The 26936-nt window shown below is 46.6% G+C and overlaps 1 protein-coding gene across 3 annotated transcripts in view; it reads right to left on the bottom strand.

Annotated features, from left to right (window-relative positions):
* Positions 1-26936, bottom strand: part of ADAMTS20 (ADAM metallopeptidase with thrombospondin type 1 motif 20) — a 1386529-nt gene that overhangs the window by 709667 nt on the left and 649926 nt on the right. For all 3 annotated transcript variants that reach the window (XM_085653052.1, XM_085653051.1, XM_085653053.1), the window contains one exon: positions 12658-12775. In XM_085653052.1, the coding sequence (XP_085509178.1) occupies positions 12658-12775 (118 nt within the window). The remainder of the gene's footprint in view (positions 1-12657; positions 12776-26936) is intronic.

The following is a 26936-nucleotide window of genomic DNA, read 5'->3' as shown; positions in this document are numbered from 1 at the left end:
TGCCCTTTCTCCTTTTTTCCTTATGCAAAATGCCCCCATGATCCATCAATTATCCATCCCACACCCATACGAACATATTTCATGGGATTACTTAATTGTTACTGGCTGCTCTCATCCATGTCCTGGGACTTACTCTTCCTTACTGAGACATGGATTAAAGACTCTTCCAACCCAGACATTTCTCTTGCCTTGCCCCCGGTCCACCACCTTACAGGTGTAAGCCGCGAAGGCCCCAAAACCGGAGGCGGAATCGCGGTTATTCTACAGACTCACCTGACGATCACGTCCAGAAAAATCACAAATACAGGGCCCATAGAGGCTCTATATTTTTCCATCTCGGACGCCTCTACAGCTATCTTTTCGGGGGTCCTGGTATACAGCCCTCCCAATACCCCACAGCCTGCCATCTCTGCACTGTTAGCAGTTATTGCAGATCTGTCTCTTAAACACCCTCATTTCACGGTATTGGGAGACTTTAACCATCACGTAGACGTAAGTGACTGTAGTCGTGCCAACCATCTTCTAGATTCCATGCAAAGTTTGAATCTGACTCAAGGGGTTAGTGGCCCCACACATGTTGCCGGACACACCCTTGATCTAATCTTCTCTAATTGGACGGAGCTTAAGATTCTTCCCTCCACACCTCTGACATGGTCTGATCATTTTCTGATCCCGTTCGAGGTGTCCTTATCCCAACCTCCTAAGAAGGAATCTGCCATCAGAGAACAAGGCAGAAAATGGCATATGGTCTCATGCACTGCCCTGGAGCAAACGTACAATAGTAGCTTAGACTCACACCCTGACGATCTCAATGCAGCGGTATCTACATTTAATAAAGATCTTACGACCGCCATTGAGAAAGTCGCGCCCTTACAGACCCTCACCTCCCGTAGATCTAAACCGTCAGCTCCCTGGTTTACCCAGGAACTAAGGGAAAAAAGAAGCAGTTGCAAAAAACTGGAGCGCCTATGGCGCCGGACCTATGACCCAGCAACCAAATCTCTTTACAGACAGGCCCTCAAAGAGTTTCATAAACTCAAACGTAATACCATGAGTCTATACTTTGCAGAAACTATAGTTAGCGCAAAAAACTCCACTAAGGCCCTCTTCAACATTGTTAAAGAGTTTACTAATCCTACTGCTCTGTCCGTTCCCGTTACCCCCAGCCAAGCACTTAGTGAAGGCCTATCTGATTTCTTTTCTGAAAAAATTGCCAATATCACGGCAACAATCCTTCAGAATCGCACAGAAGTAACCTCATATCTTGACACCACCTGTACCAAAGTATTTACTTCTTTTAAACCACTTACTAAAGAGTATGCCCTGACTCTATTTTTATAATGTAAATCAGGCTCACCTCTTGATCCAGCGCCGGCACTGATCCTAAATGAGATTGCCCCGCTAGTAATTAACCCCCTGCTTGAAATCTGGAACTCCTCCCTTTATTCGGGTGTTGTCCCTTCTTTATGGAAACACGCGTTGCTAATCCCTATTCAAAAAAAAGCTGGTGTCGACCCAATGTGTCTGAGCAACTACCGACCGATTTCACTTCTACCCAAGCCAGCCAAAGTGCTCGAGAAGGCGGTACAAGAACAACTGTCCAACTATCTTGAATGAAACTTGCTGCTCCATGACTCTCAGTCAGGATTCAGGACGGACTTCAGTACCGAATCAGCTCTACTAGAAGTGTCCGAGTCGATTCGTGAGTGCACGGATAGGGGAGAGGAGGCCATGCTGGTCCTCCTCGACCTATCCGCAGCATTCAACACCATCTCCCATGAAACTCTACTAATATGCCTTCAGGAGGTGGGAGTTGGTGGGATCCCACTCGCCTGGGTCAAATCATTCCTTACGGATCGATTTCAACAAGTGATGCTGGGCTCTTTCTTTTCCACCAAGAAACCGTTGACATGGGGGGTTCCACAGGGATCTGCCCTCAGCCTGCTCCTGTTCAACGTATACCTGAAGCCTTTGGCAAAAGTGGTGGAATCATGGGGCGTCAGAGTGATCTTTTATGCTGACGATACTCAGCTGGTGTTTTCCTTCAAAGATCACTCTGAAAGCTCTTTGCTAAATTTTCACCACTGCATGGTGAATATCACCTCTTGGATGTCCTCAAATAATTTAAAACTGAATACGGATAAGACTGAAGTCTTATTTTTTTATCAGAAATCCCCCATCTCTACTGGCCTCTGGTGGCCGGCTGAATTAGATCCTCCCCCTGTACCTGTCCAAGCTGCCCGCAATCTGGGCTTCCAATTTGACACTGCCCTCTCCTGCAAAACCCAAATTAATAAAGTCACAGCGTCCTGTTTTGGAAATCTCCGTATGATCAAAAAAATCATCCCTTTCCTACCATTAGATTCACGCAAGACAGTAGTCCACGCCCTTATAACATCCCATTTGGACTACGCAAATAGTCTGTACGTTGGAGCCCCGGCGTACCTCATTAATCGATTGCAGACAGTACAGAATTCAGCGGCCAGGTTGATTTGCAATGTTCCCTACCGTCATTCCATTTCACCTCACCTGATCAAACTGCATTGGCTCCCAGTGAGACTACGTATTCAGTTCAAATCCCTGACCCTTGCTTTCAGAGCTCTTAATGGCCGAGGCCCCGCTTACCTGAGACACAGACTGAAGATCTCACAAGCATCTCGGAATCTCAGATCTAACCATCTTCACCTATGCTCTGCCCCCGTTTTCGTCTTGCGCATACGGGAGGAAGGGCCTTTGCAGTAGCCACCTCCAGACTATGGAATCATCTGCCATTGGAACTGAGATTTCTGACTTCAGAGCCTATGTTTCGAAAGAAACTTAAGACCTGGCTCTTCTCCTTGACTTAGCCCATTCTTTTTCCCCCTAGACATCACTGAACCTCACTAGATGGTGTCTTCAGCGCCGGGACACCCCCGTTGGGGGTAGCTGAGCGCTTAACAAACTTCTAAATAAAATAAAAAATAAATTGAGTCAGAGTGAGTGAGATTGAAGGAGTGAGCAAAAGGGTTACTGCAAGTGAGTAAAAATGAATAAGTGAGAATGAATCAGTAAGAATGACTAGAAGGAGTGTTAAGAGTGTGAGGGAGTTAGAATAAGTGAAAGTGAGTGGCAGTGATTGGAACTGTGTGACAATGAGTGAGTAGGAGTGAATAAAAATAATTAAGTTGTGAAGAAGATGCGAGAGTCAGATTGAGAGAAAATGAGAGAACAGAGAGAGAATGAGTGAGAGGGAGACTGAATGAATTAGGCAATAAGTGGGAATACGTGTGGATGAGTGAATATGAATTTGAGTGAGAGTATGATGTTATGCTTGCGAGTGTACAGTTGACCCTTACATACTGAAGATAATTGTTGCCTTATAGAGGCACCCATGGCACAACATCAGTGCTGGCACACTGTAAGCAATTCTTAGCATAACAGGCACCTGCGACAAAATAAAATAATAGCAGAGGAATACTAGAGGTAACAGTTGGCTTATAAGAATGCTCATGGGGAATACTGGCGTTGACATACCGATGGTAATTCTTGATACAGGGGTCCAATGTGGGAATCCGATGGTGCTGAGATAGCAGAGGCATTTCTTGGCATGAAGGCATCCATTTAAAAATACTGGTGCTGGAATATTGGAGGTAATTCATTGCATAAGGGATAACAACCATGAAACCATGCCATAATGGGAGCGGGAGAAAATGATAGAGAACCCATTCCCTCTCCAAGCCCTACTATGCACACACTTTGCCCTGTACAGTGTTCTTCGTGGAGAGGCCAGGGCATGAACATACTCAAGCTTCTTTATGTAGATAAGTGCAGACACTAGATAAGAGTAGACATAGTTATGTATTGTAATAATACCTTATATAACATTTAAAAACACCTTAGAGATTCACTAACAAAACTAAAGGTTAAAGTGAAGGTATAGCTAAGTGAAACGGTAATTTAAAACAAACTAAACAAACACTGAAATTTGCCAGTTATTGTTAACTAGGCTAACTATAATTTTTGCCCCCACTATGCACTGCTTATAACCTCACATATTACATCACTCATGGCGTGTTCAATGACATCATTGATCACATCTTACATGACATCATAGAGGACATCACTCTCTTATACCACGCGCCTTTTCCATTTTCTACAATTGGCTCTCGTATCCATGTGCAGTTATGTGGTCATTGGTGGGGTTGGCAAGAAACGGAAAAGAACACCCTTCCTATTGGATAATGTGCACAAGAGTAGTGTAACCTAACAGAACATCATGCATAAAGCCAAGACAAAATGGATTAAGTTTAACCTTGTTTCACTATTGTATTAAAAATCATGGCTAAAATTAAGCCTTCAATTATTTTTGTCAAACAAGTTGCAAGGAAGAATGCTAAAGGCCTGAACTTCCATTTTCTTTTGTAGTGGATTTATTTGGTGAGCCTGTTTCCTTTCCCAATTACCTGAAAAGTTATCAAGTGATTCCAGTATTTCCAATCCCCAGGTCCTTCTTGAATGTTTAGCTGTGTTTCATACAGTGAATCACTACCTACTCTCTAAGATTCTTAAAGAACACATGGGTGTTGAAAGCACGCTCTTTAATTAATTCACCTTTTACTTGATCAGATGGTGTTTACAGAACAAAATTTGACAATTACCTCGCTAGTTTTTCCTTTTACAAAGGGGTTACTACAAGAATCTGTGATGTCACATACTCCTTTCAATGTTTATTTTGAACCCCTTGGTGCTCTGCTCAATCAATCAATCTGTATGATCAGTACTCACACAACTCTATCTTATATTTACCTCTCCCAAGAATGCTGTACTCCTTGCCAAAACACTGCAAAAGGTGCAAGACTGGATGATTTCACACAACTTGAAACTAAATTATTTAAAAACAGAATTTCTCTTCATCTCACCTTCTCACTCGACCTTACTAGTCAGATCTTAGTTAAACTCATGTTGCATTCTGGAGTGCAAATCCATAATCATCAACAGTGCTAAATCCCTAGACTTTACCCTCGATAAAAGGACTCAAGCTGCAATGCAAATTAACATGATGGTCAATACTATGCACTGTCAGCTAAGCTCTCTTTGGGGATTGGTCAGTTTATTCCAGAATAGGGCCTCAAACCCCTTATGCAATCACTCGTGCTGTCACAAAGCGACTATAGGTACTCTCTTCGGGCCCGTCCTACCAAAATACATTTCCATCCCTTGATGGCAGTTTTACCTGGAGCAGCTCGCTTTGTGACAAGCACCAAAAAAAGAGAACTCTATAAAACAGCTTATATTATTTGCAAAGCATTCAAAACTCATTCAGAGATATTTAGCCTCTAAAGTATCAGATCGTCTCATACTGCTATGTAGTAAAATAACTAAACTCCTAGAACTTTCCAGCTTTAAAAAAGCAACATTAAAGGGTATAGTCATTTTCTGACAGTGAAACTAGAATATAGATCGATTTCCCGCCTAGTCTCTGCACCATGGCCTTGATGGGCATATTCAAGACCTAGATGAAATGGGACACTGCCTAAACAACTTGGGCTCAGCCATGCATGCTGTTTCCCACAAACTGAACCACTCTTGCCTTAACAACGCATATGCCTTAACAATGCATATACGTGGTTAAGACAATGGGGGGTCTAGATGCAGAGTGGATCGGCCGGCACAGGAAGAGGAAGCATCCAGCGAGGATGTAGTGTGGGAAGTGGGGCTGGAAGGTAGTATTTTGGAGTGGGGATAGTTTTTAGGGCTGGTTGGTTGGGGTTGTTTATGTGGCAGGGAGCAGTTTTAGCACACAGGGCAGGGGTGGGTGGGTCGAGTACTTTACGGGTGTAGGGGACAATTTTTGGGGTTCAGGGCGGTGGGGACTGTTTTTTTTTTAGTTTTTAGGGCATGGGGTTCATTTTTAGGGCTGTCGATGGTGGAAAAGAGATAGTTTTCAGGGCTAAGGGCAGAGGTATGATCTCTAGCACGCATGTCCCTTTACCAATCTTGTTTTCATCATGAAATTGTGGGGTAAAGGCATTGGTAAAGGCATGTGTGGTAAAGACGCGGTCGTGGTAAGACCATGTGGTTCAGGCATGCATTGTTCAGGCATGCGTTGTTCCATCATACAACCAGATGAAACCAGTTCTCTTCCAAAGGCGCCTCCCTATCTGCATTCAACATATCTATTTCTTTGAACTTGCCTCCCCTCTCCCCAAATAATTGCAGGATTTTCCTCCCCTGTTGAGTCCTAATGTCCTTCTTCTCTTGGCTAACTTCTCCTAACCTCCTTTCATGGTAGCATCTTCCTTTATCTAACTACCTAAATTACCTCTTCCTTCCTTGAAAACTGATGATGTATACAGTTGCTCTTACATTTGACAGTTTGCTGCGTACTCGTTTCATTGCCTTTATTTCTGTAGCTTTTGCTTTCTTCATTGCAAGGGACTCTAACGCCTACATAGTTTGTCTGCACAGTATAAAATGGAAAATAAATGCATAAATCTTAGCATTTGGTTATAGTATCTGATTTTGCACTAATAACATTATGAATAGTTGCATACAATGTGTAAAAGTACAACTAAAGAGGATGAAAAGAGGGGCTCTGGAATGGCTGGGGCTCCATGCTTCAAAGAGGGAATTCAAGCACCAACACAAAAACATGTGGAAAAAAAAACCTCTGAGTTGGCTTTACTGCTGCACTGTGTTAAAAAAAAATAACGTAAGACTGAACAGTGAGAACATTGGTGTTGCACTGGGATGCTTCCAGTGAAATAAAAATATTTCATGTCTGCTGAGTAAAAGCAATACATTCTCCTTCAATACACAATAATGGTACCTTTAAATGTGGCCATAAATCTTTACTTTCCAACTCCCCAGTTTAAGGTTCACTGGGTCACGGGTGACCTTAACGCCAACAATGTGCGAGCCATATAAATGGATGCCTCAGATTTAAAAATACCCTTACTAGTAGATCTCTAGTTTGTTGCATACCAAACTCGATTAAATGACCACTATTAACCCGCAAGGCCCGCGGACTGAGTGTCTACACTATAGAATGGGGAGTCATAATGTGAAGAGAGAGGAATCAGATGAATGGCGCAGGGGACTACGCACATGGCAAGTGCATGCAGACGTGTAAGTCAGAGGCAGAACCAACATTACTATAGCATCAGCAATGTCCATAATGCATAGTTATAAGTGATGTTTCCCCATGTCAGTTTTGTTGGGCAGAGATCTGATAGTGTGGAATAAGTCTACTGACTCACACCTGGCTTAGGGCACTATCAACCTTTCTTCTCCCAGCCAAGGCACCACACTGACAGTGCTTCAGGAGGTGAATTGAGAGATCTCTAATTGGGGATGGTGGGTGGTGCCTCTCACTGAGATAAAGATGGTAGGAGATGATTGATGATGGCTGTCTGTTGCTTTGCACCACACTGTGTGTGAAAATCCTGAGAAGAAATTGCACTTGTAGTTTCTGATGCAAAGTCATGTGAATCAACAGGCACAGGAGCAACGCCATTAAATGGCTCTGACGGGAGAAGCATAAAACAGGACCTTGTGGATTGCCTATATTGAAGCGTGGTCTCAAAAGAGGTGGTAAATGTGTATGTCCTGATGTATTAAGGAATTGTGTCATCCTTTCTACATGACTATTGTCTGGGGACTAGCCTTCTTTATATATCCTTTTATAACATACCTGCCAATTGTTAATGACACCATGGATGTGGTCTCACTGCTTGAGCAAAGAAGTTCAGGGACAAGAAAGTGGTGGCCAAATTTAGCCTCTAGGGTAAACACAGGCAATCCAAAGCTCAGAGTCAAGTAGGGAGAGATTCTAAAGTGGGGCATGGTTAGTCCCTGTATCCTAATCAATCAATCAATCAATCAATCAATCAAAGCATTTATATAGCGCACTACTCACCCAGAGGGTCTCAAGGCGCTAGGGGAGGGGGGTCCGCTACTGCTCGAACAGCCAGGTCTTGAGTTGCTTCCTGAAGGCGCGGTGGTCCTGGGTCAGGCGGAGGTGGGTCGGGAGGGAGTCCCACGTCCTGGCGGCGAGGAAGGAGAAGGACCGTCCCCCTGTGGTGGCTCTTCGGATGCGGGGGACGGTGGCGAGGGCGTGTCCGGTCGATCGAAGCTGGCGTTTGGGAGCGTAGAAGTTGAGGCGGCTGTTGAGGTATCCTGGGCCTTGGTTGTGTAGGGCTTTGTGTGCGTGGGTGAGGAGACGGAAGGTGATTCTCTTGGTGACCGGGAGCCAGTGCAGGTCTCTCAGATGTCCGGCGATGTGGCTGCGACGGGGGATGTCCAGGATGAGTCGTGCTGAGGCGTTCTGGATCCGCTGAAGTCTTTTCTGGAGTTTGGCGGTGGTTCCGGCGTAGAGGGAGTTGCCGTAGTCCAGACGGCTGGTGACGAGGGCCTGGGTGACCGTCTTCCTGGTCTCGGTGGGGATCCACCGGAAGATCTTTCGTAGCATGCGCAGGATGTTGAAGCACGACGAGGAGACTGCGTTGACTTGTCTGGTCATGGAGAGGGTGGAGTCCAGGATGAAGCCCAGGTTGCGTGCGTGGTCTGTTTTTTTGGGTGCGCTGCCTAGGGCGGGGGGCCACCAGGAGTCGTCCCAGGCGGAGGGTGAGGATCCCAGGATGAGGACTTCCGTCTTGTCCGAGTTCAGTTTCAGGTGGCTGTTCTTCATCCATTCGGCTACCTCTTTCATCCCTTCGTGGAGGTTGGCTCTGGCGGCGGCGGGGTCGTTGGTGAGGGAGAGAATCCGCTGGGTGTCGTCGGCGTAGGAGATGATGTTGAGGTTGTGCTGGCGTGCGATGTCTGCGAGGGGGCTCATGTACACGTTGAAGAGGGTTGGACTGAGCGAGGAGCCTTGAGGAACGCCGCAGATGACTTCGCTGGCTTCAGATCTGAACGGGGGGAGGCGGACTCTCTGTGTCCTTCCGGCGAGGAAGGAGATGATCCACTCCAGTGCCTTCTCCTGGATTCCGGCGTTGCTGAGTCGCTGCACTAGTGTACGGTGGCAGACAGTGTCGAAGGCCGCGGAGAGGTCTAGGAGGATGAGGGCCGCTGTTTCTCCGTTGTCAAGCAGAGCTCGGATGTCATCGGTGGCTGCGATCAGGGCGGTCTCGGTGCTGTGGTTGGCCCGGAAGCCAGACTGCGAGAGGTCGAGGGATCCGTTCGTCTCGAGGAAGGCGGCCAGCTGCTTGTTGACGGTCTTCTCGATGACTTTTGCAGGAAACGGGAGCAGCGAGATGGGGCGGTAGTTCTTGATGTCGGTGGGGTCGGCTGATGGCTTCTTTAGTAGAGCGCTGAGTTCGGCGTGCTTCCAGCTCTCCGGGAAGGTAGCGGTATCGAAGGAGGTGTTGATGATGTCCCGCAGGTGGGGTGCGATGACAGCGTCGGCCTTGTTGAAGACGTGGTGAGGGCAGGGGTCGGTAGGAGATCCGGAGTGGATGGAGTTCATCGTGCGGACGGTGTCTTCGGTGCTGATCGGGGTCCAGGCGCGGAGGGTGGTGGTGGGGGGCGGTGGTTCGGTCGTGGCGTGCGTCGGTTGGGTGCTGAAGCTGTTGTGTATGTCCGCGATCTTGTTGTGGAAGTAGGAGGCGAGGGAGTTGCAGAGGTCTTGTGAAGGGGTGATGTCGTTGTTACCGGCGTTGGGGTTGGAGAGCTCTTTGACGATGTTGAAGAGTTCCTTGCTGTTGTGTGCGTTGTTGTCCAGTCGTTCCTTGAATGCGGTTTTCTTGGTGGCGTGGATGAGCTGGTGGTGTTTTCGGGTGGCGAGCTTGAGGGCAGTCATGTTGTCCGGTGTTGGGTCTCTGCGCCAGGTTCTCTCGAGGGCTCGGCAGTTCTTCTTGGAGCTCTTGAGTTCGTCGGTGAACCATGGGGCTTTCTTGCTACCGGGTCTGCTAGTCCGGGTCTTCAGAGGGGCGAGGTCGTCTGCACAGTCGCTGATCCACTTCGTGAGGTTGGTGGCCGCTTGGCTGGGGTTCGTTGCGCTGGTGGGTGGGTTCTTGCTCAGGGCGGTCGCGAGCTGGTCGGCTGTGATCTTGTTCCAGCTTCTGCGTGCAACCTGTTGCTGGTGGTGGCTGATCGTGGTCCTTCTGAAGCTGAAGTGGACGCAGCTGTGGTCCGTCCAGTGGAGTCCGGTGGCGTGGCTGAAGGCGATGTCCTTGCTGGATGAGAAGACGGAGTCGAGTGTGTGTCTGGCGTAGTGGATGGGGGTGGTGACCAGCTGCTTGAGTCCGAGGTTGGCGAGGTTGTCCAGCAGGGTGGTGGTGTTGCGGTCGTTGTTGTTCTCCAGGTGGAAGTTGAGGTCCCCGAGGAGGATGTAGTCAGCGGAGGGGAGGGCGTGCGGGCTGATGAAGTCGGCGATGTCTTCGCTGAATTGTGTGCGTGGTCCCGGGGGTCTGTAAATGAGGGTGCCTCTGAGGGTGGTCTTGGGGTTGATGTGGACCTGGAAGTGCAGGTGCTCGGCGGGTGCGAGGGTGTCGTCGGTGTTGGTCGTGATGCGGATGGTGTTCCTGTGGATGATGGCGAGGCCTCCTCCGGTGTGGTTGATGCGGTCCCTTCGGATGATCTTGTAGCCGTCTAGGATGGCGATGGCAATGTCGGGCGTTGAGGAGGCGTTCATCCAGGTTTCCGTGAGGAAGGCGATGTCTGGGGCTGTGGTGTCGAGCAGGTTCCAGAGCTCGACGGCGTGTCTGTGGACGGAGCGGGTGTTGAGCAGGATGCATTTCAGGTGGCTGCTGCTGTTGCTCGTCTTGGTCTTGGTTGGTGCTGGAGTAGTGCAGGTCCGGATGCAGGTGAAATTGCAGGAGTTGCAGCAGAAGGGTCCGTGGGTGCGTCTCGGGGTGGCTCGGTAGCATCCTGGGCTTCGGCCGGCGTTGAGTGCGTTGAGGGTGGCGGCATCGTACGTCCGGCGGGTGGGCTGGGGTCTGCGGGGGCCAGGGGTCCTGGCGCTGGGCGTGGTCCAGGCGCGGACGGGCGTAGACGGGCTTACCTTTGGCGCACCTTCGGCGCTCAATCGGTGCTCCCGCTGCGCGCGTCCGCTGCGCGGTCGCTCTGGGGACGTCATATGAAGGGAGCCGGTCGGGAGGGTCTGAGGGGAGGCGGGAGCGCGAGTCAATCGGCTGGCGGGGGGGGCGGGCCACGGGCTGGGGCGGCGGGAAAGCTGGAGCGGGCTTGGCGGCCCTCGGGTTGCTGGGGCTGCGGGAGGCTGGTGTGGGCTCGGCGGCCCTCGGGAGGCTGGGGCTGCGGGAGCAGGCACAGGCACAGGAGCGTGGGGGTGACCAGGCCGGAAGGCGCAGTGGTCACTCCCTGGTTCTGGTCAGGCTCCCCTTAAGAAGGGAGCCGGTCGGGAGGGTCTGAGGGGAGGCGGGAGCGCGAGCCAATCGGCTGGTGGGGGGGCGGGGCCACGGGCTGGGGCGGCGGGAAGCTGGAGCGGGCTTGGCGGCCCTCGGGTGGCTGGTGCTGCGGGAGGCTGGTGTGGGCTCGGCGGCCCTCGGGAGGCTGGGGCTGCGGGAGCAGGCACAGGCACAGGAGCGTGGGGGTGACCAGGCCGGAAGGCGCAGTGGTCCTACTGTGAGGGCCACGATTAACTAATCTCTGGTTTTGTGCACTGGAAGTGACACCATAGGCCTCAGAAAAAGCATCCATTGTCATTGATAGGTGATGACTTGGTTTAAACTGCCAGGAATGAACCGGGGATATCACCAAGTGGTACTATACCACAGCATTGCAGAAAACAGCATAGGCAGCACTCTGCAAAGGTGTGTAGTGATCATCTGCAGGAAAATGGGTTCTGAACATTTCCACTACCAATACTGGGTCAAAACTGGGATTACAGTGCATGTGGAAGGGGGTAGTGGGAAATCAACTTCAAATTAGGCTTAATTCTTGCTGGTTTCATTGAAGGTAGTTTTCTTTGGGCGCTGGTGTGCTACCCGAGACACAAAGATGGGTGAACCAAAAGGGTCACAAAGCTCTATGACCAATTTGACCAGTGACAAGGGATCTCATGCAGACCCCTCCCTATACCCACTGGGCTCATTTATCCCAAGTGGGTGGCGATGCTATGGATGAGAGTTGCTGATCAACTTGTTTATTTCAGTTTACTGCTCAGACCGAAAGAGTCAGAGTGCTATTCACCTTGGTAATTCCACCCTGCTCGCATTCACAACCCTTATATAGAGCAATGGTTCAGATGGCTTCTTTGAAATAGTATGATATTGTAAAACAGTATTACAGTTTATCTTATAGAAGAGTTACTCATTGAACATCAATGATTTATAATATTAGAAATGACAGCTACAATTGGTCTCAAAAATAGAAAATGCTTGAGCTTATCTGATTTGCATTCGGTAGAGAAAACTAGAAAACATAAAATGATTAAATATACCAATGTGCTCTTCATATCCTGCATCTTTATATAGAAACGGGCTTAATAGTGGTCAGTTCTCGATTATGGTCAAATAGTAGAGATACAGGAATGCTTGTCTAGACGTAGCATTATTGGGAATACACATATATCAGTCAAATGACAGAGGAATATGATTAAAAAAGGATGAAGTCAAGTTAAGCGGTAATTGCGCCCGTCCATCAAAACACCCCTCTATCTGCTGGAGTGGGGTCAATGTTTGGACCAATACCTATACCTCAGCAATTGGCAAAACTTACCATACTGAGCATCATTGAACGTGCCTGCCAGAGACTTGCAGGAAGAATTATCACCCCCACAGACTCCACACTTGTCACGCCTTGCTTTGGAATTCAGCACATGATCACACCCAGCTTGCTACAAGAGAAAAAAATTATACATTGATTTAGTTTAATGAATTGTTGCTTTACTTTGCATAATGTTTGATTCTAGTTTGCATTCCCCCACGGACATGTTTTTTTAGTATGAAATATGAAAACAGTGTAAGCAGTAAACAAAATTACTCAATATGACCTTCTGTCTCACTGCTTGCTGAACTGTGCAGTTATAGAGAGGGAGAGAAGAGTCAGATTTGAGCCCTTGTATAAACATTTGAGGAAAACAGGAGTCATTAGTCAGCTGCCCTACTGAGTTGTGCATCAAGTTCAATTCAAATACAAGCGATTATATTGTGCAACTCCTTCAAACCCTTTCAACCCAGTCAGCTTTCCCTTTCTTCAGCAAGATTCCATCATTCTATTGAGCACAATTATATAAACAAATTACAGTGATCCAGCACTCGGTACTAATGCAGTGGTAGATACGTGCTCTGCCTCTTTCACTGCTGATTCTCCTCTAGAACAACTCCCTGCCAAACGCAATGTCAAGCAGTATCAGTTAATTTCCCAACAGCGCCCCCAGGTTCTTGATTTCTTTGCCCGTAGGGACGTGGGAGTTCGCCATCTGTGGCGCAACCAAAGCTGAATCTGTGGCTGCTTGTGTGTCCCAGAACCATGCACCTATGTATCAGGATGGGGAAGAGAGGCAAATCACCCATATGCTACTCCAAGGCTAACTGGGGTGCCACAAACCCAGTTTGTGAATTAGTACCATTCCAACCCACAGGTGCCCCTGCACCCAGAGTCCGGAACAGAAAGAGGACTTTAGGTTTAACTGGTTACATCAATGATTGTGGGCAGAAACGTGTAGCGGCATAGAAGTCATACGCAACTCTGGTCCAGAAACACACCTGTCTTCATGAGCTCCTAAGGCGCTGATGCACTGTCCCATCTCTGTAAAGAAAGCCCGTGGCTTGATGAGTTAGCAGGAATGGGTGGTGATCACAGGCAATAGTGCAGGCTTAAATCAGAAGCCTTCATGCAGCAAGCCATTAGGGTACTTGACCAATGCGTAAATGGACTAGCGGTCACATGGAATAGAACGCTAGAGGTCCCCAATATGAACTCGGTTGAAGAATAGTAATGTTAGGTACTGATTAATGAAGAAACAGGCTCTCAAGTAAAGAAACACAGGGAGAAACAGCAAACATTTTGAGCAAAATCCTGGAGACGGTTGGAAATCCGCACTGGAAATGGGGCCCAGTTCTGGTGGGAGTCTACAAAAGGGTGGATCTATGAGCAGGAGGGAGATGCAATGGTGTAGTGACAGACGGCTGCTCGCCAGCTGCAATGGGTAAATCAAAATTCAACAGGGAGATTTAGAGGAACAGGAACATGGTTCTGCCTGTAGGGTCAGCCGGGAGCTGGAAGCTGCAGGGGTAGACGAGTCTACGCAGAAGAGGTAGTCATCCATTGAAAAATAGAATGCAATTCAAAACACGGAAACCCCAGAAATGTTGTCTTTCAGTTACACAGGCTGGCTGTGAATTCCACTCAAAACTAGGCAGTACTAGACCAGCAACACATTCGGTTTATCCTTCTCTTGGAGGAAGATGGGAGGAAAACAGAAGCAGAGAACTTGGAAATCTGAGCATTCTTATTTAAAGAGTTATTAACATAAGCCTCAAATATTTCAAGAATATTTAGAAAAGTATGCAGTGTCACATGGGGAGTTATAATCGGAACTGTCGGATCGTACCTGGAAAGTGGCTGATTCATGAATTCATATAGCACAGCACTGCCATATGAAATGATGTGCTCAGTAAAACGTAAATAGCCGTCTACAGCAGTAGTTCTTAACCTGTGATCGCTGGACCACGGGGGGTTCACAACCCCTATACAGGGGGTCCGCGACTGTTTAGAAAACGAAAAAGTATTGGCAGAATAAGGAAGTATATATACATAAAAAGACATTTTAAATGTTAAAATGCTCTCTGTGAAGGAATTTGAAAGTGGAGGATACAAATGAAGTTGGTGTCCTTATGTGATGTGTGCAGGTACAGAAAAATGAATCTTGTATGGACGACTTGTTGCCCAAAGTGAAGCAGTAAGCACAGACAAAAAGAGAGTATGCATTTGGAGTAGAAAATACAAAATTATATGCTGGAGCCCAGCAGATCACTTCATCTTTTAGAAAAGCTCCTGGCTTCTTATTGAAATTAAAATTTCGGTCTTTGCTGATGTTTTTGTTTGTGAATTAAAAAAAAAATGTCATAATAGGTGCAATTATTTCTGTAATTTTGTGTATTGTTTTGAGATTCACATCATAGAAATTGTTTAAGTAGGGGTCCCCGTGTTTCAGCGGGAGCCCACAGACGTCAGAACGTAAAGAACTGGTGGCCCACAGAATACAAGGCAGACAGCAAGAACTGCTCTAGAATACACATATCTAAAGATTGGGATTGGAAAAATTCCATCACTGTCCATTATAATCCATTATTACAATATATGGTTATTTCAAGCTTTACAAGAGGAGCCACATACTCCTGGAGTGCTGCTGCTCGTAACACATCATTGATACTGTGATATTTTATTAGTAGCTGCTAGAAAAGGGATCTCTGGTTGGCTAAGGCTTGCGCCAAAGCCAGGCAGAGACCACCACTCTAGTCAGGGCAAGGGAGTTACACGCCAAAGATAACTCCTGCTCACCCCCTTGGTAGCTTGGCACGAGCAGTCAGGCTTGTGTAAAGCATCTGCGCACGCACACAGCAACAACATCCCAGGCACACCACAAATGGAACTCCACGCAAGGTTATATAAAAAATAGCCTTTGTATTCTCATAACACGTTAGAATAGTACTCACATAATATACATGGTGCCACCAGGCACTAGGTCATAATTACAAGGGATTATTTACACCTGACAGGGCCCACTGGACCACTGTCAGAACCATCACAAAGCGAACTTAGTAAAAGTAAAACATATCATAAACGTACAACCAGTAACCACGGGTAATCACTGTACTTATCATCAACCTGTAACATAAAACCACATTATGCACAGTATCACATTTATGCGTGAAATACATTCTGTGCTAACCTCACCAGCATAAACACATTATGCAATCCTCTCATGAGTCTAAACGCATTAGACCCTAAGCTACTAAGCACAACTAACATTAGGAAATAATCTCACTGGCATAAACATATTATGCAATAACCTCATAAGTCTAAATGCATTAGACAATAACCTCACACATAAACGCATTATGCATAAAACAGGGTGCGTAAATCATAGTACATGAATCACATTTCCTAGCACCACATAAATCACATTAGAACCTGGCGCCCTACAAACCTCCCGGTCCCCCTGGCCAACTGGCCATCTCCAAAGGGGCTCAAACGCCCAGTGTCCAGAATGTCAGGGCTGCTGCCTAGCAGCTGAATCCAAAGAGCGCCACCGCACAAACCTAAACGTCGCAGCTGCCCACTACTTGCTGGGCAGCTGGGAAAACTCACTGGCACCTCTGTGCCTCTGGTCCCACTCAGAGACTCTCTCTCTCATTTGTGCCCCTCTCGTTGCAGCTGCCCGCGCTGGTGTGACGCAGCTGTGGCACTTTGCATAAAGGGGGGCCCGGCACCTCTGTGCCCTCTGGACCCCATGTGGCACTAACACATATGCCACCATCGTTGGGGCGGTCCGCTCTCTGGCGGGACCGCCCAGGTGCCGACAATGCGCCTCGAACTGCCCTCAATTAACTGTGGCCCTCTGGGGCTCTCTTAGCCATATAAAACTGGCCCCAAGTGTTGGAGTGGCCCGCTGCCAGACAGGGCCGCTCAGCATCTGTGCCTCGCATGACGCTCCTCTCTGGAGCTTCTAAAACAACAACTGCCCCACGCGTTGGACACTGGCACCACACTGGGCTTTTAAAATCAAGTTAGCCCCCTCATTGGAGCGTACTGGCTCTTGAAACACAACATGCCCCCTTGTAAGAGCGATAGCAAAATGCAGCCATGTCCCCCGCCTAGCCCTCACTCACCGGGATCACTGGCGCGGGATTCTCTCGCTCTCCTTCTCCCAGGCAGCAGGCGGGTCTCTCTCTCTCATGAGAGCCTCGCTGGGGGATCTGGTTGCACCTCTCTCGTGGCACTCAGCGGAACCGGCATGCCAAGGTGCCACGTCGGACCTCGTTACTCGCGTCTCTCTTTCACCCGGGCCCCCTTCTGGGACCCGGGACTTCTCCTTTCCTCGGCTGCCACCGAAGGGCTCTCCCTCATGCATGGGAGCCCCGCATCACCATTCACGCCGGCCTCGTTACTCGCGCGGCTTCCCTTCCTACCCGGAAGCCCAGCCTACTGGGACACAGCCTTCCGGGTCGCGCTGGGCAGCGGCCCGGAAGAGTTTCTACAAGTGGCACAGGCCACGGCGGTGCTTCACTTTGTGGCCAATACGGGGTGGGCACCCGTTACTCCTCAAACCAAAAGCGGGGAGGACACCCGCGTTTTTCCATCCAAAAGCCGGGTGGGCTCCCGCGTTCCTCTCCTTCCGCAGGGGGGAATCCCCACGTCAGGATTCCCTCAAGGAGATTGCAGCTCAGTGCTGTGGAGCCCTTGTACTCCTTTTGTTGGGGGGATAATTAAAATAATGCGCTCGCAATGCGCTAGCAGCATAGTCTTGCAGCCAAAAAGCATCAGTCCTTAGGTGAAGGGGCCATGCAGGGCCCAGGGAGGCAAGCCCTCCTGGCAGCCACCCCCTGGGCCCCAGCAGCAGCATGCCCGCAGGTTCAGGAACAAATACAGCACACTCTAATGGGGTCACAGCCCCTATATTTTTATCAGCAAAATCCCTTTGTGTCACAGCACCAGGCTTGGGGGATACCAGTCAGAACTGGTTTAGGGGGGATTTGGAGCACTTTGTTTTACTCAGCTCCTCTCCCCTTTGTCAGGTGGGGGCTCAGTGATCAGACACACCACAGGGGGTGGAGCCAGTGTTGTGGAGGGAAGGCAGAGCCCTATGCAGGTACCAGGTGCAACTCCTCCCTCCCATCTAGATGCAGATCTCTCTATTCACCACTGGGCTGACTCACCCTGTCCCCTGGGGCCACCCACACCTCTCAGCTCCTGTCACTCACAAGCCAGACATGCAATTCACATCAGGCAGGCAGATACATAGCACACAGAAATGCCAACTTCTAAAACTGGCATTTCTCCACCAGTCACCATAAATCTGCACACACCATTGCGCATCATTTATTCTCACAAGTTCATACATACTAAACTCGCCCCTGCACTCCTCTCATACTAGGAATTACCATGGACACACATATGCCCCATGCATTCCTATGGGAGCTCAGGTCAATCTCACCACACGCACTCAGAGAACGCCCGCACTTTACACTGGGCCACAGTACTAAAGTGCCCAGAGGCCTAAAACTAACCACTACCACTATGTCAGAGCTCAAGGCAAAAAAAGTTCAGGGGTGAACCTGCCAAAAAGGGCCAAGTCCAACAGTAGCTCATGTTCATACTAGGTAATTCATTTGAAGGAACAAAAGAACTGGCAAATTGAAAATTTCCCAGTATAATATATGGACGAATTAGACCCAAATTATCAGATTTTGTAAACAATAGTTTAGAACGCACTTTGACCCCCTGGACATCATTATGGATGTCCCGGATGTAAGGGAGTTGATGTAATACTACTGGAGTTTACTGATCCGTTAACTAGAGAACTGTGCCATTTTTCAGATCTGAAATTTTAAACACCTCTGTGAAATAAGGAATTATGGGGTCCGATTTCTCCAGTAATTTCTTAAACTGTCCCATATTTTCCCCAAGAGAGTTGAGGGACCTGGGAAATAATTCAGGACCGAGGATTTTCCACTAGGCTGATAACTGTGTTTACTGGCTCGACCAGAGATTCTGAGGCACTCAAAAGGAAGGCCTTTAAAGGATCCGACCAGTGAGCATAAAGAGAAGCTCATCTGTGGTAGTGACAAGTGCATTGCATTAGGGCAACAGCATCATGCTAAAAAATACCACTATAAAGCAACCACTCGGCATCTGCAAGACAGTTTATTTGCAGTGTGTGATGAAGACTACTCAACAAATAATTGCAATACATAACTTCGTTATTCAAATGAAAGAGCAAGAGATAGCCTCTCTCAAAAGTCCAAATGCTGTGGTTAAAACTGAATTGAAACGGTATTTTTCATGCAACACAACAACTTCTACAAATTAAACAAAGAAATTTTATAACGAATTTTGAAGCCACATCGAAATTGTTCACCTAAATATTATTCAACAATGTGTGGCTTTATTCTTAATTACAACAGTTTTGTCTTCAATAAACGAGTGCAGGACACCGTGCATTTCGATCTCAGTGTTTGATCTCAGAAAGGCCCTGAGCCTCTAAAGAGCTGAGCCAGGTTCATGAGAGTCTACAGGTCTCTGTCATTATGACAAATCTTTAACTAGTGAATACCAAGCAGGAGATTGCAGTATGATGAAAAAAAAAAGAGTTTGAAGAATGTTGATAAATGGTCTGTTAGGGAAAAAATGACAGCTGGCAGAATGAAACCACCAGACAGGAGGTAAAAAACTAGGTCGAATTTGCAAATTCGGAATTAAAATTACAAGAACATCAAGACAAAAACAAAAGCAGTAACTGTTGTCTGTTTTCTGTGTCTATAGTGAGCAGTGCTGGACTGTCATACCCCAATCGAAGTGAGGGTGGGGTACACAACCACAGTGGGTGGGTTGGTTACCTCTGGTGTCCGTTCTGCTAGGGTTCCAATGAATGGGCCAAGTACACACTCACCAAACGTTTTTAAATGTATTTTTTGTTAAGGATAATAGTTCTTAACAGCCACTCAGAGGCAGTACACCTGCCTTCAAGAAAACAGTGTTCACAATAAGAACACAGTAATGATAAAAATGATAAACGTAATGGTGGGGTACAGATATATTCATAAGGAAGTGGCCAAAGCATATAGCCTTACACCCAGAAACAAACATTAGCCAGAATGTATAGGCTGAAGATAAGGAAAACAAAAGGAAAGAACCCCAGGAACACACAATATAATTTTGAGGAACCCAATGGAGAACCCCATGAGCCACGCAATTCAGACACATGTATGATATGGGTAGCTATACCTGTTTGGGACACCTGTTTGTATATTGCAACATAATTCTAAAGTATTTTCAATTCTAAAGTCTGGAGGCAACAGCTCTATGTACTCAGCATCAACCCCTTCCGCACTTGATTCTCGGGTTAGCAATAGTGAGTATAGTGTGCACAGAGTCGAGGGGAACCTCAAAGGTATAGCAGAGGCTAAATTTGACAAACACTAACAGCTCTCTTAGTGGTAGTGTGGTCGAGAAGTTAGATTTATCAAGAGGGTGTGTTAAGCATTTATTGTATTCACTCAATCAAGACTGATGGCACACACTCAGAGACAGAATCCAGACCCATTAGGTTAGTATAAAAAGGTATACTTAGGTTTTATTTCTGGAACCAAGCCAAACTTAGCACAAGTAGGTAAAATACACTTTCAAATGCAAGTCTGCACACAAAGATGCAATTATAGATGGAAATGGAATCGTTACAGGCTTGTGTTTGCTTTCAAAACAGTTCAAAACACATTGCAGTTCCTTTTGATTACTTTTTAGTTACTTTTTGGTTACATTGACTACTCAGGGTGATATGCCTAGATATCACACTGTGGGTCCTACAGTAAAAAAGGTAAGTAGGACAAGTTTGGGTTCAAAGCAAAGTTACTTTGGTGTCCATACAAAAGTCAATCCAACACTTAAAACATTTTTGGGACAAGCTTATTAAATTGGTTCCTATGGGAGAAAAGGTTGTTATCGGTTTGCAGGTAAGTAAACGACCTGCAAGAATAGTGGTTTGGGGATAAAACCAGGGTTCCCTATGGGTCAACGAAGCACTCAAGTTGCACCAGCAGCAGCACTGGGTATTTCGGTTGGGGACTGCTCACGGGCAGGCCACTAGGTCTTGGGAGCCAAGCTCGTAGGGTTAAGGTCATGGCAAAGGGGGTCCCAGGTTGGCACTTAGTCCACACCACCAGTGGGTCAGGGACGGCCGGGTATGGGGTGCTTAGGAGGTGTTGGGAGCACAAAGTAATTCTATGGAGGATTTCTGGTTTTGGATTTAAGCTACAGACTCGGTCCAGGAAGTCTTCCAGGAGGAACCAACAGCTGGGCAGGTAAGATCGAGGGCTCTGGGACGTAGGTGCCCCTCAGGTTCTCTCCTCCAGTGAGCAGGGCGCAGGATGCAGGGGTGCCTTTTGAGCTCAGACTTCACCTTACCGGGCCACTTGTGGTTGGGAAAGTGTGTTAATTAAAGTGCATACAAAATTATGAAGAAAAGCTTTTGCACCCGGCTATCATTCTTAAAAGTGCCTCTTTAGTGAGGCCTTTTCGACTGTTGCTTATAACTCAATAGACGTTTATTTAGAACATTTTGCCTAGCACCTGCCTTTTGCTTAAGAATTTGCTGACTACAAGCTTATGTTTCCTTAGCTTCATCACACCATGTTAGTTCATTTATCTTAATACAATGACCTTTGCTATGATTGCTTGAATAAATAATGATTTAGATATATTTAATGAATGCTTCACAGAATACTATTACTAGTTTTCCCCATCCTATCGGAATTGCTTTGCATTTACAATGGACATAGAGCACATCCTTTAGCTTAGGTAAGAAGGTTCTTTAAAAAAAAAAAAAAATGTAATCTCATTTGAGCAGAATTAAAAAAAGAGAGAATAATTTCAATCATCCACTATGATTATTATGAATTAAAATTCACAGAATGGGAGTACAAATATGCATAGATAATATAAACCAAAGGTAAAAATACCTTTCAGTAAAAGGCAGCTTTAACCTCATTATATGCAGGAGATCTATAAAGCGGAAGTTCGTTACTAAGATGCCCGAAAGGTGCAGATAGAGACTGGAGTTGAGAAAATATTTATTACTACTGTTTCCTACAAATACAATAAATTGCATAGGCAGAATGTATCCCAAAGTGCATAAAAAGTTGAATAATATTTATTACTACAGTTCCTTGCAAATATAGCAAAAGTGCTTAAGCAGAACAGAAAAGTGACCGAATTCCACTATCCCTCATGATCACATGACATAATAAAATGGAAATCACTTCAACAATAAAGTGCAGTAAGCCAACAAAGTTATTTTCAATCACACTAAATTGGATCGGCCATTGGGGCCTGTGACACAGTAAAGAACTACTGTAGCCCCGGCCTTGAAGACATAACACAAGATTCACCTTAAGGGGATCTAAAACTATGCTGTACCACAGAGCCCTGGTTTTCGATTAAATCAATGTACCGCCAGGAGGCATTAAATCACTTTAAAACTTCAACCCTCCTTGCCGAGGGACCACAATTTTGCTTCTTTTCTGATCATTTTACTGAGCCATTCTTGATACAGCGGAACCCTGCAGGTTTGACACATTTGCAAAATCAGAGAGTGGGTTATAATAAAACCAATTGACAAAAACCTCTGTCCTGATTTTGTTAAGTTCGAAGACTGCCCATTTTTTAGAAGTACCAAGGCAGGATCGAAATCAATTGTTACCCTCATAGCCAAACTGAAAACCGAAGACAACTGGAGCCAAAAGGGCATTAAAATAGGACAGGAGTAAAACAAATGTGTAACCAGCCTCCTTCACCCTGGTGCTTACAATGAAAGCAGCAATTATCAAGTGCTGGAAACATTCTGTTTAAGGCTGCTGGAGTGTAATAGGGCATCTAACGAGAGAGGAATGTCATCCTTTTGAAGTTTGCTGCTCTCAACAACTTATGGCCTAAATGTGATATGGTCTGCCAATCTTCCTCTGAGAAATGGCAATGTGTTGTTAACTGGATTTTATTTAAAATATTCTTAATAACATGTGGTTGCACCTCTAAATTTGGTGTTAGCCAATACCAATTCACTATCCCAACCATGCTAGACCTAAAAAAAAAAGCTTGAAATACAGTGTGCATTACAAGAATGGGATGGAAATGTTAAAGCCTAAAAAAAGATGAGATTTGATGACAGCCCAGGAAAAGTCACAGCCTGTATTCACCACACCAAACAAAAATCTTGAGCCATGTCACCCCTCTACCCTGAAGATGAAAATGCCCCAACTCCCTGAACCCGGAATGATCCCAAAGTCTAACTACAGCCGTGGAGATTGTTAAGCCCAGAGGCCCAAATTCCTGAAGTGTGAAAAACATCCAGCCTGATGAACCATTATTTGAATGATATATGCTAAAAAATCTGACACTTAAATCTAATAAAACCATATATCAGTTTTTGGGGGGAATTTCGGAACCTTAATGAAAACTGGCAATTAAGTTCCAGCATACTGCATCATTTTATTGAGAAAAAAAAGTCCATTGTGGCACTGCTGTCCAGGACCCTTGCACACAAATTTAAAAGGGCTACCTGATAGTAGCTTTGAAAACACGAAAAGACCAACCCACTTTTTAAGGTATCCAGCTGGAGGGCGGAGTATTTAACCCTTTGTGCTCGAGCTTGGGACTCTGCTCCGTTCATCCACATCGCCATTGCCAGTGCTTGTTTGTGCTTGTTTGTGGGCGTGAGGGACTGCGAGGCCTTTCAGCAGAGAAAACACGATCACCTGAGGTCTCTTCCCGGACACACCCCTTGATCACCGGCCTACCTTAAAACGACTCGCGGCCCCCGCTTCGCGGGAGCCACTCGAGCTTGGGACTCTGCTCCGTTCATCCACATCGCCATTGCCAGTGCTTGTTTGTGCTTGTTTGTGGGCGTGAGGGACTGCGAGGCCTTTCAGCAGAGAAAACACGATCACCTGAGGTCTCTTCCCGGACACACCCCTTGATCACTGGCCTACCTTAAAACGACTCGCGGCCCCCGCTTCGCGGGAGCCGCTCGAGCTTGGGACTCTGCTCCGTTCATCCACATCGCCATTGCCAGTGCTTGTTTGTGCTTGTTTGTGGGCGTGAGGGACTGCGAGGCCTTTCAGCAGAGAAAACACGATCACCTGAGGTCTCTTCCCGGACACACCCCCTTCTTCCATCAGGCACGCCATAAAGGTCAACTATCATTACGCCCCGCGGGACGCTCGCGGGACGTGCACCGGGCGAAGCCCGGGCCAAGGGCGGGCCCGTTTAAGCCCGTTAAAGACCGATTAAGACCGGGCCGGGCTATCCCCCTAAGATTTGTTATCTGATAGTTTGAAATACCTTTGTTATCCTTTGTTTGTTTTAGGGCAATTTAGTGCTTTGTCACTTGTTGAAACTATGGCAACCACAAGAGCAAGAGGTAGCAGGAACAAAACAGCTACGGAGTTAAATAGTATTACTGGCCCCTTGGATAACTTCATTGTTAGAGCGAACTCTGTGATTGACCAAGGGATCGCACTCATGGAACGTAGAGTCTCTCAGGAGTTGGCACGGGCAAAACGATCTTCGTTGGGTCATTTTGCTTCAGTTAAAACTCCAAATAAACTAATTAATGACGTGGTTCCTATAGATATCTTACCGGCTCGTCAGAGCCTCCCTAACATGGTTGACCTATCAGTATCAGCTTCTGAATTCCTTTCGGTCTTAGAACCAGACAGGTCCTTGACACACCCACACGATCCCTTGTTAGTCGAATCAACTGATATCCAGCGGAGGGGGAGCAGGGAGGGAGCAATACCCAAATCTCTAAAACTCGTCAAAAAAAGAAAATCGAGATACGCTAAGAAATCTAAAAAGTATCAGAAATTGCCAAGACCCATAGATAAGGAGACCCACGAGCCACTATTAAGTGATCAAGAGGGGGGACAAAACCATAAACAGTCTACGCATAGTAACCCTCGCATCACGCTACGATGGACACAGATTGTATCACTGTTTCCCCCAGTTTAAATTCAACTAGCATGGCCATAGAGGCGGATACTAAAATCCTTGAGCATATGAGTAAATTACTCAAATTACACCTCTCCCCATTAGAGGCCAGATTAAAAGGCGTCGAAAAACAACTAACCGAACTGACTGCTTTTATTAAACCACTGAGTAAGTCTGGAGTAAATAACGATGGAGTAAGGAAGCAAACCATTAATAATAATTCAACGGGGGTCTCACGACCTATTACAAGCACATCTTTAAAAGATCCTAACTCAGTCACTGATCCTCCCGCTTCCGAGAATAATTTATTTAGTAATGCTAGCAAACCTTCTCAAACTAGTAAGCAGAAGGCTACTACACCCAGAAATTCCGCTCCGTTACCTAAGACAAATCTTGACGGAAAAGTATTACCACAGAAACCATCCATCGATTTGCCCCCGGAAGTAACCCCCTATTTGGTGATCCTGACTGGGGTGCCAGAACTGAGGGAGGATGCAGAGGAGTCTGTAGGATCTTTGAAAAACAAGGTACAACATTGGCTCAATTCAAGACGGCCTCTGCCTCCCAATAGGTCGAGCAAGATCCTTATGGTACGTAGAGTACCATGGGTAGGGCAAGGCAAAAAAAACACGAAGGGTGATTGTATATTGGTAAATTTCGATGACCCGGATACCGCTGACTATATTTGTTCATGGCCCAACCAGCTTAACAATGAAGATATTGCAACAATGCGACTGTCTTTCTTTTACCCACCTAGGAATCCCTATGAACCAGACTTTGATAGAAGCAGGGGCGTGGCAGGCACTCAAGATAGAGTAGTCGACAGGTGGGTGCGGGGTTGGCAAACAACCAGAGACGTGTGCCCATTGGACAATTGGAGAGGAATACGGACCGACAACCGGTTTAGCTGCCTGGAATCGGTCGATTGACGCCCCTTATCCACCACCTCCGAGGGCGCCCTTAGTGGGGCTTCTAGTGAGCAAATCAAAAGAGGAACCAACCCATCAACTGACACCCTAGGGTCCTTAACTGAGAGAATAGCCCCTGAAACAGCAGTGAGTCATATTTTCCTTCGACCTACTACAGAAGATGTACCCTGTAGAGAGCTTGCAGGACCTACACATATCGTTCCCGTAAACTCTATGCCCACCCAATACCCGCGATCAAGCCAAGGAAAGACTACAGGAGTTAATCCCCTACAGTCCGATCTAACAGATGGCTTTGAGAATCCACTGGTTACGGATCCGATAATAGTCCCCCAATGTAGCAAACTAGCTTTGTTAACTTGGAACATTGCGGGCCTATCAAACAAAATAACGGATCCCAGCTTTAGAGACTTTATCGACAAGTATGATATCATCTGCTTGCAAGAGTCTTGGGAAACTAAAGAGATCCATCTTGAAGGGTACCGCACATTCACTACCCCTGCAGTCCAGTCTAGGAGGGGCAGGCCTTTGGGAGGTCTCTGTACGTATATTTCCAACGCGGTAACCACGACAATAAAGCTCTTGACTAATGGTGGTCATGTTTTTTACCAGATTCTTTCCCTCGTTTTTGGAGGCAAACGACAAATTATTCTGGTGAATTTATATAACAATATTCCCAAGGGAGACTACAAGCATGCTCTCGAGGATATAAACAATTTGATTTATCGTGGGGCAGACCGGGGTCATAAAGATACGTGTATTATTTTCTCCGGTGATTTTAACTGTCACTTATGCCCACACAGCAGTAAGGGTACATGCGGTTTGTCAAATCCTTTGGGCGAAAGTTGTACTCATTTCGAGCACTCAACGTTAGGTAATCTACTAAATGTTTTAATTCACGATTGGAATTTGGGCTATGCTAACGAGCTTTGCAACCCACAAATTAGTTTTCAACCTACCTTCTTTGGGCATGGACTACATTCCACGATAGACTTTATATTAATCACTAATAGCTATAGCCACAATATCCTCATGTTTAATACCGAGGATATTGCTATGAGTGATCATTTTCCCATCAGTCTAATCTTTGATATTGGACTGAGGAACGGAAAACTACCAAACACAGTGGAAAATCTCTATGGTCATTCTATTCAAATGGCGAGAAAAAACGGATATGCAATTAAATGGAAAATGGTTGATTCTGTCAACTTCTTGCATAGCCTAATTACTGACCAGTATTCTAACATCATGATTTGTTTGGCAGATTCTCCAGATCCTAACTTGGTCATTAAAGCCTTCCAGTCGATTGCGTTGCAAATATCTAACAATCTGACTGGAACGCCCAGTGAAGGACGGGGAACAAAA

The sequence above is a fragment of the Triturus cristatus genome, chromosome 4_1 (assembly GCF_964204655.1).
Source record: "Triturus cristatus chromosome 4_1, aTriCri1.1, whole genome shotgun sequence".
Classification (NCBI taxonomy): Eukaryota; Metazoa; Chordata; class Amphibia; order Caudata; family Salamandridae; genus Triturus; species Triturus cristatus.
The sequence above is the reverse complement of the archived record's forward strand: the minus strand, read 5'-3'. Positions and strand labels throughout refer to the sequence as shown.